The sequence below is a fragment of the Rhincodon typus genome, chromosome 3 (assembly GCF_021869965.1).
Source record: "Rhincodon typus isolate 14 chromosome 3, sRhiTyp1.1, whole genome shotgun sequence".
Taxonomy (NCBI): Eukaryota; Metazoa; Chordata; class Chondrichthyes; order Orectolobiformes; family Rhincodontidae; genus Rhincodon; species Rhincodon typus.
Window position 1 is genome coordinate 60,764,842 of NC_063334.1, and position 12,733 is coordinate 60,777,574.

General features: G+C 40.0%; 1 protein-coding gene across 1 annotated transcript in view; it reads right to left on the bottom strand.

The window, feature by feature from the left end:
- The window catches only part of pcsk5b (proprotein convertase subtilisin/kexin type 5b), a 355,500-nt gene that overhangs the window by 19,186 nt on the left and 323,581 nt on the right, over positions 1 to 12,733 (bottom strand). Inside the window, exons 28-31 of the mRNA XM_048595072.1 lie at positions 11,524 to 11,610; positions 9,741 to 9,939; positions 1,794 to 2,014; positions 354 to 596 (exon numbers count right to left, since the gene is read on the bottom strand). Coding sequence (XP_048451029.1) covers positions 354 to 596; positions 1,794 to 2,014; positions 9,741 to 9,939; positions 11,524 to 11,610 — 750 coding nt within the window. The remainder of the gene's footprint in view (positions 1 to 353; positions 597 to 1,793; positions 2,015 to 9,740; positions 9,940 to 11,523; positions 11,611 to 12,733) is intronic.

Here is a 12,733-nt window from a genome sequence, read left to right on the forward strand (position 1 = left end):
ATGTCTTCAGTGAAATCATTTATTGGGTTGAAAATTATCATAGCGATTCAATGAATTCCAACCCAATATGGTAATAATTGGGTAAAATAAATGTATTTGCAAATTAGTCTTGGTGGACCTCAAGTTCAGAACTCAACTTGAGTTATATCTTAATTATTGAGAAAATGTCTTTATTTTACAGAAATAACAACATTCAAAATGTAGGCAGGAAATAATGACACGGTAGTAAATCTAATACCATTTCACAATATTCATGTGGCATGGACTAATTTGTGACTAAAATTTTTAAAAGTGCTGGATCCTTCCTTTGGGTTCTTAAAATTACTTTTGTCATTGGAACATGCTGAGCTTACCCTGGCATTCTTCAGTTTCCTTGTCAATGTAGGTTCCCACAGGACAGAATTTCAAGCATTGCCCATCATGTACAACCAAAGAAGGATTGATGCATGCTTCACAATCATCTGAGTCTGGACCGTCACACACTGAACATTCAGGATGGCATGGAGCGCATGTGAAGGCCTGAGTGTTTTGAAAGAAACCTCGAGGACAGTCCTCCATGCAAGTACCCTTGTGAAAGAAAAAGTACCTGCTGCATTCTGTGGAAACCAACACATTATTAGTTTGCCTGCTTCCAAACAGGTCATAATACCATGATGACAATATGGTCTCAATAAACTAATCTATGCAACAAGCAAAACGATGTATTGTATCAGAACTTTATAGTTACTAGGATTAGTCATAATTTACAGGAGATAATCTTATAAATTTAGGAAAATGCGAACATAATTAAGCCTGTCAACCCTTTGAACCTGTTCCTAACCTATTTGCAGCGGGAATTCTTGATTCCACAAGACCATAATATGTAGGAACAGAAGTAGGCCATTCAGTTCATTGAAACTACTTTGCTATTCAATGAGGTCATTGCTGGGATCTGAATTCTCGATTCCACTTTTTTGTCTTGTCCCCATAACCCTTGATTCTCTTAGTGATTAAAAAATGTCTACTTCAGCCTCGAATGCACTTTACGAGCCAGCCTCTGCAGCCTTTTGTGGTAAAGAATTCCACAGATTCACTACCCTCTGACAGCAGAAATTCCTCTTCAACTGTGACCTAACTGGACAAGCCCTCAGGTACTAGATGTGACTCCCATGAGTGCATATCAGAAAATCATGGGCTCATTATCCACAATTGTCAATTTTTCATTCAAATAAACAAAAAAGTCAAGGGATTTATGATTCATCATGGGAATGGTGAATAATTATTTTCTAAGTATCTGATGCCCAGTGATTACGCTGTTAAAAATTTGGCAGCCTATTATACGTGGTTTAATAAGGAAAATAAGGAAGGACTATTTTCTATGCTTAGTGGATTAATAATGAACAGTCATCAACACCTCCATCACTAAAAGGAGGAGGAGAGAGATCAGGAGTTTTTTTTTTAACATAGTGCATCATTGGATGCTTTGCCACAGGGAATAAACAATTGAAATATCGGCCATTACAAATTTTGAAGGGAAAATGGCCAAATATTTGAAACAATGAAGATTGAGTAGGGAAAGCAGGATATTGGGATATACAGGCAGTTTTAAATCATTCTAACATCTAGCTAGCTCAGGCACAATTGACCAAATCAGCCACTATTGTGTAGCGAACCTCTGTGGTTATTTGACGTGGCCCCCTGCAAAAATAAATCATTAGCCAGATACTTTATCATGAAGTCTGCAGTCTTAAAGGAAAATGTAGAGAAAAATGCCACAGATATACATTTTAAAAATATGTACTTTTTATCTTTACCTGTGCACTCGTGCTCATTGCACTTTTCGCAGTTCGCAGGACAGCGTTTGCAAAGTCTTTGAGCACTGGCATAGTGTTTTCTGGAACATTTCATTTGACAACTGTTGTTGTCTAGTACGAAGGGGCTGATGCAGGATTGGCAGTTTGTAGGAGCAGCTTCACAACTCTCGCATGCATCATCACACTTTGCACAGGTATCATCTGCACTTACAAAATAGCCCCTAGCAAAATGAGAAATCATTGCTTAGATACATATTGTACAATGAAAAGATGGTGGACTATCATTCATTACAATAACCTCACAAGCTATTACCAGTTCTCAAAATATTTTAACATTGTAATTGGTTGGTGGGTCTTAAGGTTTGTTCTTCTCTAAACTCAAGCTGTAATTTTAGTAGTACTTAGGAAATGCTAATATTGTACTTAATTATAATTTAATGAGTTGAACCAATTAAGATAACTACAAATTATTGTTAAGTGGTACTTCTAAACTGAGATTTCCAGCATCACAGATTCCAGGCTTCAACCAATGCAATTCACTCCACATGACATCAAGAAGTGGCTAAAGACACCGGGTCCTGCAAAGGCTATGGGCCCTGACAACAGTTTGGCCATACTACAGCCAGTCCCTGGATTGTGAACAGGTTCTGCACTTGAGTCCGTTTACAAGTCAATTTGTATCCAAGTTGGGAACACAATGCAGGACAATATGAAAAAGCCATTTGTAAGTATGAAGGCAGATTCATATGTCAGACCTTTAAAATTGCACTAATATACGGGATCACATTTGTAAATGTGAGTGTTCATAAGTCAGATATTTGTGAATTAGGGACTCCCTGTCCTGAAAAGCTGTGTCCTAGAACTAGCTACAATACTAGTTTCTACCTGACAATGTGGAAAATTGCCTCAGTATGTTCCACTAAGAAATGGTAGGACAATCTAACACAGCCATATACCATCCATATACCCACTTTTGATCTTCAGCAAAGTGATGGAAGTGGTCATTAACAGTGCTATCAAATGGCACTTGCAAATAAATAAGCAGCTCACTCAGTTTGGGTCCCACCAAGGACGTTTGGTTCCAATTTTGGTCCAAACATGGATGGAAGACCTGAAGAAGAAAGGCAGCATTCGACCAAATATGACGTCAAAGAGCAGAACTTGAGTCAATAGCGATTTTTCTCTACTGTTGAAGTACTCGCATAAACGAAGATGGTTGTGGTTTTTGCAGGTCAATCATCTCAGCCCCACAACATCACTGTAGGATTTCCTGAGGATGGTGTCCTATGGCCCAGCTGTTTTCATTTGCTTCATCAATGACCTTCCCTCCATCAGAAAGGTCAAAGATGGGGAAGTCCACTGATGCTTTCATGATGTACACCCCCACTTGCAACTCTTCAGATAATAAAGCAGTTCCTGTCCAAATTCAGCAAGACCTGGGCAATATCCAGGCTTGGGTTGATTGTGGCAAGTAACGTTCTCACCACATAAGTGATGGGCAATTACTTCCTCTAACAACAAATAGAATCTAACCATCACCCCTTAATGTTCAATGGCATTAGCATTGCTGAATTCTATCAATATCCCAGGAGTTAGCATTGACTGGTAACTGAACTGGAGTAGTCATAAATGCTGTGGATACAGGCACAAGGCAGAGGTTAAGATTTCTGTGGAACATAACTCATCTTCTGTCTCCCCAACACCATCTACATGGTGTAAGTCAGGAAAATAATGAAATACTTACCGCCTGCTTAGATGTGTGCAGTTCCAACAATACATAAAAAGCTTGCCACCTCCAGGACAAAGCAGTCCACTGGACTGGAAACCCATCCACCACCTTCAACATTCACTATCTTCACCACCGACACACAAGGGCAGCAGTGCATACCTTCCAAACCTGCAACCACTACCGCCTAGAACGATAAGAATAGCAGGTGCATTGGAACACCACCATCTGCTAGTTTGCCTCTAACTTACAGAGCACCTTGGATAGGAACTATATAGCCATTACTTCACTGTTACTAGGTCAAATCCTGGAATTCCCTTCCTAGCACCCAAGGCCTTCAGTGGTTCAAGAAGGCAGATTGTCAATATTTTCTCCATGACAAATAGGCATGATCAAAAAGTTCATGTCTAATCACAAACACTCACGTTCCATGAACAAATAAAAGAAAATCTTAATTAGCTAAAAAACATGCAATAAAGACAGAAAGATTGGTGATGTGTTGCGGCTATATCATGTAGGAATTCCCTGCCTCTGACTTGCTCTCGTATCCACAGTATTTAAATGGCTGATTCAATTCAGTTTCTTGTCAATGGTAATCCCAGGATATTGATAGTGGAGGATGCGTGATGATAGTGCAACTAAATGTTTACCTTTTGATTTCAAAGCTTTCTTTAATTTTGGAAGCCACATGAAACTTTCTATCTTTCACTGGAGTAAATGTAAATGTCATTTGTTCAGTTTTTTTAGCTTCAGATCATCTGCCATTTTTCAACGTTCACCTGATTAGTCAAACTTTATCCACTAAGCATAAGTCAATAAATGTGGAGCTGGAAAAGCCTAGCAGGTCAGACAGCAACTTTCCTGCTCCTCGGATGCTGTCTGACCTGCTGTGTTTTTTAGCTCCATATTTATTGACTCTAGCTTCCAGCATCTGCGGTCCTTACTGTCTCTGAGCCACTAAGCACAAGTTATCTTTCGAATTTTAATCATATTAAATCTTGTTTTCTCACTGAAATTTTCATGAAAATTTAACTTTTAACATTGAATAACTTTACATCTAAAACATAAGGTCTGTTACATTACATACGTAATTATTAGACAAATGAAACACACAAAGGTAATCTTGAGGACGGGTTCATAGAGTGTATTCAGGGAGAGGATGGCTCATTGGTATTGTCACATGGCTATGAATCCAGAAACCCAAGTAGGGTGCTGGGAAACTGGGTTTGAATCCCACCATGGCAGATGATAGAATTTGAATTCAATAAAAATATGAAATTACGTGTCTATGACTACCATGAAATCACTGTTTGAAAAACCTGTCTGGTTCACCAATGCCCTTTAGGGAAGGAAATCAGCCAACTTCACCTGGTCTGGCCAACATGTGACTCTAGGCCACAGCAGATTCTGAAATGGCCTTGCAGGCCACTCAAATGTAATAATCACTACAAAGTCTAAAAAAAAATGAAACCAGATGGATAACTTGGCAATGACTTAGGCACTCAGAAATGACACTGGCGAAGATCATCCTTACTAATGTCTGGGGGCTAGTGCCAAAATTAGGAGAGTTGTCTCACAGAATACTCAAGCAACAGCCTGACATGATCACATTAATACTGGCATAGAATCATACTTTAAAGTCACTGTTCTTGGAGTGGAGGCAGCATTGAATGTTGTGTGGGAGCAGCACCGAGCAGGACAATGTAATTCATGGCCGAGAAGTGAGACCTGCACTAACCGAGCAGCCTTCACATTGTTAGCACCATACATTGTGTTAAACCATAATAAATAGGAACAGGACGAGGCCATTCAGCCCCTTGAGCTGCTCCACTATTCACTAGGATCCAATATTCACTGCTCCAATATTCCTCACTGACCTGATACTATGGCATTAAGACGTGTATTTTGGCCTGTTTATTTATGAAGAGATGTTGAGACAGAGGTAGTGAACAATCAGTTCCAAGCCAATAAAGTAAACAGCTTGTGAGGTCTTGGTTTTTTTTTAAAGTTAGAACAACAGAAGCAGCTTGAAGGGGTCAAGCTCCCACAGAACCTGTATTTTAGTTCAACTTGCAGTTGTTGCTGGGGTCTTGAAGCTAAATGCGGAAGCTGTTGTTCCTCTTTCTGTTCCAGCTAAAAGCTGGGGTTCACTTCCTGCAACAAGAATTGCATGTGAGGAATCTAGTTTACTGAATTTGCCTTTGCCAAAGGTGTGTTTATGGGATGGTACAATTTTGGAACAGTTGCTGTTTTGTAATTAAACAATCTATTATTCTGTTAAGTTTTCCAATAGAGTTAAGTTATTCCAATTGTTCTTTCTTTTATTTATGTTTTAACTACAACGTAAGAATAAAGTGTGTGTTGCTTCAACTCAGGTAGTTTGACCAATCAAAGCAATTCAAGATTGGGCATCCATGAGGCACTGTGGGCCATCAGCAGCAGCCAGACTGTATTCCAACACAGTCTGCAACCTCATGGCCCGGCATATTCCACACGTCTAGCATAACCATCAAGCCAGGGGATCAACCATTCTTCAAGCACGATAGCGCGGCAAAGTATAAGCACACCTAAAAATTTGGTGTCAAACCTGGGGAAGCCACCAACCAGGACGACTTGTGTGCCAAACAGTGTAAGCAGCAAATGATAGACAGAACTAAGCAATCCCACAAACAACAGATCAAATCTAAGCTCTGCAGTCCTGCCACATCCAATAATTAAACAACTTGCTAGAGGAAGAAGCTACACAAATATCCCCATTCTCTTTGATGGAAGAGCACATCAGTGCTAAAGATAAGGCTGAAACATTCAGAGCAGCCTTCAGCCAGCAGAGCCAAGTGGATGATTTATCTCTGCCTCCTCCAGTGGTCCCCAGCATTAAAGATATAAGTTTTCAGCTAATTTGATTCACTTCATGTGATGTCAAAGAAATGGTTGGAGACACTGGATATTGCAAAGGCTATAGGCCCTGACAACATTCAGGCAATAGTACTGAAGACTTGTGCTTCAAAACTTGCTGCTCTCCTAGCCAAGCTGTTCCAGTACCGTTACAACACTGGCATCTACCTGACAATGCAGAAAATTGCTCAGGTATGTCCTGTGTACAAAAAAGCAGGATTAATCCAACCCAGCCAATTCTCGTCCACCAATCCTATAATTCTGACTCAGTCATCAAAGAAGTGATGGAAAGTATCATCAACAGTGCTTTCAAGCAGGACCTGCTCAGCAATAACCTGCTCAGTGACATCCAGTTTGGATACTGCCAAGGCCACTCAGCTCCTGACGTCATCATAGCCTTGGTTTAAATAGGGACAGAAGAATTGAAAAGGTTCTTCTGAGGAAGGGTCTAGGTCCGAAACGTCAGCCTTCCTGCTCCTCTGATGCTGCTTGGCCTGCTGTGTTCATCCAGCTCTACACCTTGTTATCTCAGATTCTCTAGCATCTGCAGTTCCTACTATCACAGAAGAACTGAATTCTAGAGGGGAGATGAGAGTGACTGTTCTTGATATTAAAGGCAATTTCGACCAAGTGTGGCATCAAGGAGCCTGAGAAAAAATTGAGTCAATGAGTATCAGGGGACAACTCTCCACTGGTTAGAGTCATACCTGACATGTAGGAAGATGGCTGTGGTTGTTGGAGGTCAGTCATTTCATGTTTCAGGATATCTCTGCAGGAGTTCCTCAGAATAATGTCCAAAGCCCATTCACCTTCAGCTGCTTCATCAATGACCTTCTGTCCATCATAAGGTCAGAAATGGCAACGTTCATCAAAGATTGCACAATGTTTAGCACCATTCGTGACTCTTCAGATACTGAAGCAGTCCACAACCAAATGCAACAAGATCTGGACTATATCCAGGTTTGGGCTGAAAACTGGCAAGTAATAATCTTGCTACACAAATATCAGGAAATGGCCATCTCCAAAAGAAGGCAATCAAATCAATGCCCTTGACATTCAATGCTATTACCTTCACTGAATACCCCACTATCGATATCCTGGGGGTTACCATTGACCATAACTGAACTGGACTAGCCATGTAAAGACACTAGCTACAACATCAGGTTAGAGGCTAGGAATACTGCAGCGAGTAACTCACCTCCTGACTCACCAAAGCCTGTCCACCATCTTCAAAGCACATGTCAAGCTATGCTGGAATACACCCCACTTGCCAGAGTGAATGCAGATCCAACAAAATTCAAGAAGCTTGACACCATCCAGGACAAAGCTCCCACTTGTTTGGCACCATATCCACGACATTCATGCCCTCCATCACTATGCTAAGTAGAAGCAGTGCATACATCTACAAGATGCACTGCAGATATTCATCAAAGATCCTTAGACAGCACCTTCCAAACCCATGACCATTTTGATCTAGAAGGACAAGGGCAGCAGACACAAGGGAACACTACCACCTGCAAGTTCCCCTCCAAGCTGCTCACCATCCTGGCTTGGAAATATATCACCGCTCCTTCACTATTGCTAGGTCAAAATCTTGGAATTCCCTCCCTAATGGCATTGTGGACTGAAGCAATTCAAGAAGGCAGCTGTCCACCAGCTACTCAAGGGCAAGTAGGGATGAGCATAAAATGTTGGCCAGCCAGCGATGCTCACATCCCATGAGTGAATTAAAATAAAATCAGGATTGTTTCTGAGAACAGTACTTTTGAACAAACCAAGGAATTATTATTTTAGAGCCACATGGTTTTGTAATTGTAATTTGTTAGCTGATCAGCTCAATTTGCTAGATGCCTATTACATGTTTCAGATTAAGTCCAACAGTGTCAGTCTAATTCCTTTTGGTCTTCTGTTCTATTTCTTTCAAATCTAAAAGCCAAAGCAGATACATTAAAAGTGTCTTTTTCCTTAAAGCAAAGGCAGTATTTTGAATGAACATGCTTATGGACAAATGAGAGGCAAGAGCAGGCCATTCAGCACCTCGAAACTGCTGTATCTTTGACAATATCATGGCTGATCTGTTTGTGGCCTCAACTATACTTCCCTTTCCAAATCCCTGATACCTGTTGACTTCCTTGTTGATCAATAATCCACTTCAGCCTTAAAAATATTCAATACTCCTGTCATCATTGCTCTCTGGGGAAGAGAATTCCATGGACTAGCAACACCCTAAAGGAAAGAAAATATCCTTGTCTTCATTTTATTTTTAAACTGTGTCTAGTTCAAGTCTCTTCCATTAAGGGGAAATACTTTCTTAGCATCCACTGTGTCAACTTACCTCAGGATCTTATACGTTTTAATAAGACGATGTTTCATTCTTGGAAACCCAATTGAAATAGACATAATCTGTCCAATCTTTCCTCATAAATTAATTCCTTCATCCCAGGAATCGGTGAAATTACCCCTTATCTAATTTGACAGTTCACTTTGGCTAGCTCTGACTTCATACACTTGTAATTTTCTTCATTTAAATTTATAATACTAGACTTTGGCTCAGTCTTCTCTCCCTCAAACTGTATGCGAAATTCAACTATGTTATGATCGCTGTTACCTAAAGGCTGTTTTACTAAAAGATCACTATTCAATTTTATCTTATTGCCTGGTAGGGAACTGCCTGCTTTTTGATGGACTCTAGTATGTACTATGCCAAGGAACTTTTCTAAAAATACACCAGCTTATCTTCCAGGTTTCCTTTGCTAATCTGATTCATCCAATCTACATGATTATTACTTAACCCTTCTTGCAAGTCCTCATTATTTCTTCTATACACTATCCTCCACTGTAGTTCTTGTTAGGCAGGGCTATACATTATCCTATAGTGTGGTTCCTATTAGGAGGCTGTAAACTATTCCAGCAAGTGACTTTCTCATTTCTATTAATTACCCATAGTCAAACTGATTCTACATCTACGGTGATCTCGCAATACTGTATAATGTAATTCTTAATTAACCCCACCACACTTTCCTTGCTTCCCATCCTTCTGGAGTGTAGCCCACCCTGGTTGCTTCATTGATATAAATGAGGAATCCTATGCAGACCATTGCGTAACATTCATTGGCCGGTGTTTGTCTTGGAAAATTGACATTGTCACTTATCACTGCTTTGAAGCCTTCTTGTTGTTTTCATACTTCAAAGTAATACACTAATAATTAAAGTATCAAATGTTTTTTTTAAAAAACAATTCAATGTTATTGTAATTTAAAATAGTGTTTGGAACTTAGGTTGAGTTTGTGATTGTTTAAGAGACAGTAATGAAAGGGAACACTTACTTTGGGCATTCACTTAAACATTTCCCCATATGCAGGTAAAGGGGATGATGTTGTAGTTTGATGCATTGTTGGCAGTTATTTTTGTTTCCTGAACAGATCTCACAGCCTTCTTCACAAGGCTCACATGTTTCACTGATTGGACTGGCAAAGGTTTGTTTCGGGCAGTCACTAACACAGATCTTGCCATTTAGGTAAAGTCCTAGAAAGAAACAAAACATTTTCTGAATTATGCTTTTTTTTGTAATAATATACACAATTGCAGCAAAGGATGCAAGGTAATAATTGGCAGTCAATCGAGCAGGAAGCTACTTTGGCCATCTTAGCTTCCATCCAGATAAAAACAAAAACAATTTAAGAGGAGTTGTTAATATTTTTTTACCAAACAGTAAGGTAGTTAACAATGAGCAACTTCCTTTGCTGCTCATTTGTCTGTCCATAGCAGGTTTAACTCTGTTGCCACTGCAAATGAGTAATGTAGCCAATCAGGGTATTGTACTATACGTTGAATCCCAAAAGCTTTTTGGTAGTGTACGGAATGGGCACGAGGCGGAGTCCCTGAAAATGTAAACTGTAAACATAATGTTTGTGGCCAGAAGAAAGGAAAATGGGACCCATTGAGTACAATTCTACCCTGCATCACCCCACCCAACCATCCCTCCCCACCCTCATGCCAGTGCCAGCAGAAAGGCTCTGGGATCCCTAATTTTAATATGTTGGGAATGTGTAAACAGGGCTGGTAGTTAACTGGTCTCCAATAGCCCTTATGGAATATCCTGGTCTGTCAGCTTTCAAGCCCTTCTGGCTTCCCACCTGAGTATTAAAGTCACCCCTTCACCTCTATAGCCTCATTACACGGAATAATGAGTGGTTGAATGGTTACACCAATTTGTACTTTTATCCCATAGACCTAATATCATGAAATAATGCATCATGTTAACATGCTGTAATCACCTCCCCGCCTTGCTCTGTTGTAACTCTGACTTCTGGCCAGGAAAATGCAGAACTGATTCTGCACTAAGTGCCTCTCCCTGACTAATGCCTTCATTGCACAATTTCTGGGCCAAAAAGAATTTGGTACTTTAGAGCTACAGTTTTCACATCTTCAGTTACAATGTTCTTCGAACAGACTATCAAACAATAAAAGGAGACATTTTTTCAGCTTGCATGCTATGAACAGCAATTTACAGTTCTCCTGTACCACTGTCTCTGATGTGGCAAATAAATCTAGTCTTCCCTTTCAGAAACCAAATGAAATACTGTTGTTTAGAAGACTGAAGTTAATCAAATGACTTTTTCTAGTCTAAAATAATTGATCAAAATTCTTATCTCCCTTATAATTGCAAGGCTCTGGTAGAACATGCACTGATCAATCTCAGTTTAGTTCCTAATGGGAATGAATGAATCTAGATCTCTACTAATCCATTGTAATTGACAGAAAATGGGTTGTCTCACTCACACTGACCATAAGGGCTATTGGTGTGGCAAAGGGAAAAAGAAATATACTTCTGGAGTTGGGAGTAAGGAAATTTGACTTCTGAATGCGTGTTGCTAATAATAGGTAGAAAAAAAAATGTGCTGTTTTCAAACATTTGATAAGCTAGCAAAAGTGTCAGAAAGAAAACACCTGTTGTTTATAAAATGTCAAGAATTTTATTGTGTGGCTGCAAAAGACAGAACCTACTGCATCTGTGTATCCAGTTGCCCAAAGGTCGCATATTTGGAGGAGACAAACTGCTGTTGAGACATATCATTTAGAGCAAAATACAATCAGTGAATTCTATACCTGAAGGACAGCTGGTGCATTCATTCCAATCAACTCCTGTGCACGTCTTGCACAAATTACTACAGGGTGAGCAGGTGCCTCTGTCAGCTAAATGGAAATTAAAACAGTCATAAGCACTACAACCTGCATAGTAAAATGACACCAGTGTTTTCTCATTGCAAATTTACCGGTGCACATGACAAAATCACGCGAACAGAAAAGATTTTCTTCTAGGCCACAAAAGCAATATAAACATGGCTGGGAAGACTTTGTGCCAGCACCTTTGACCTCCTCTAATTCCATAAGACCATAAGACATAGGAGCAGAAATTAGGCTATTCGGCCCATTGAGACTGATCCACCATTCAATCATGGCTGATAAGTTCGTCAACCCCATTCTCCCATTTTCTCCCCGTAACCCTTGATCCCCTTGATAATCAAGAACCTATCTGTCTCTGTCTTAAATGTACTCAATGACTTGGCCTCCACAGCCTTCTGTGGCAGCAAATTCCATAGATTCACCACGCTCTGGCTGAAGAAATTTCTCCTTACCTCCATTCTAATAGGTCTTCGCTTTACTCGAAAGCTGTGCCTCATGTCCTAGTGTCTCCTACAAATGAAAACATCTTCCCAATATCCACTCTGTTCAGGCCATTCAGTATTCTAATTCCATTCAGTATTTCCTGGGCTTGGGATCACATTCACAACTTTACAAGGGCTCAGTGGATGTTTGCAGTTGGCAAGGTGCCTGATTGAATTGGTTGTGGGGAGGGGTTTCAGGTGGTTGAGGAAAATAGTAGTGACATGAGCCACAATGTATTATGAGTAGTGCCTCCAGCAGAAAAAAAACAAGATTTTTGTAAAGAAGCCTATGTTGCCTTGTGCAATCAACCATTCTGTGACCTATTGCAATATTATCTTGTTACACCTCCAGCATGTTTGCTTCTCCAACTACCCACAACGTCACTCCATTTTTCCACCACCTTGTCCACCTGCACACCAAGAGCTCACTGGGTTTCCTAACTGCCAATACTGTATTGATAGGAAATACATGCTGCAGTCCAACCATTTAGATATCATTACAATACACTCATCCACGTTTAGTTTAATAATTATACAACAAATAACATATCTGGGAGGAAATTACCGATCTGTCATCAGTTGGCAAAGAATTAGCAGAAAGGTTCTTACTTTGATTGCCTTCTGCATTTTGGTGAGGTAAATGAATTGCA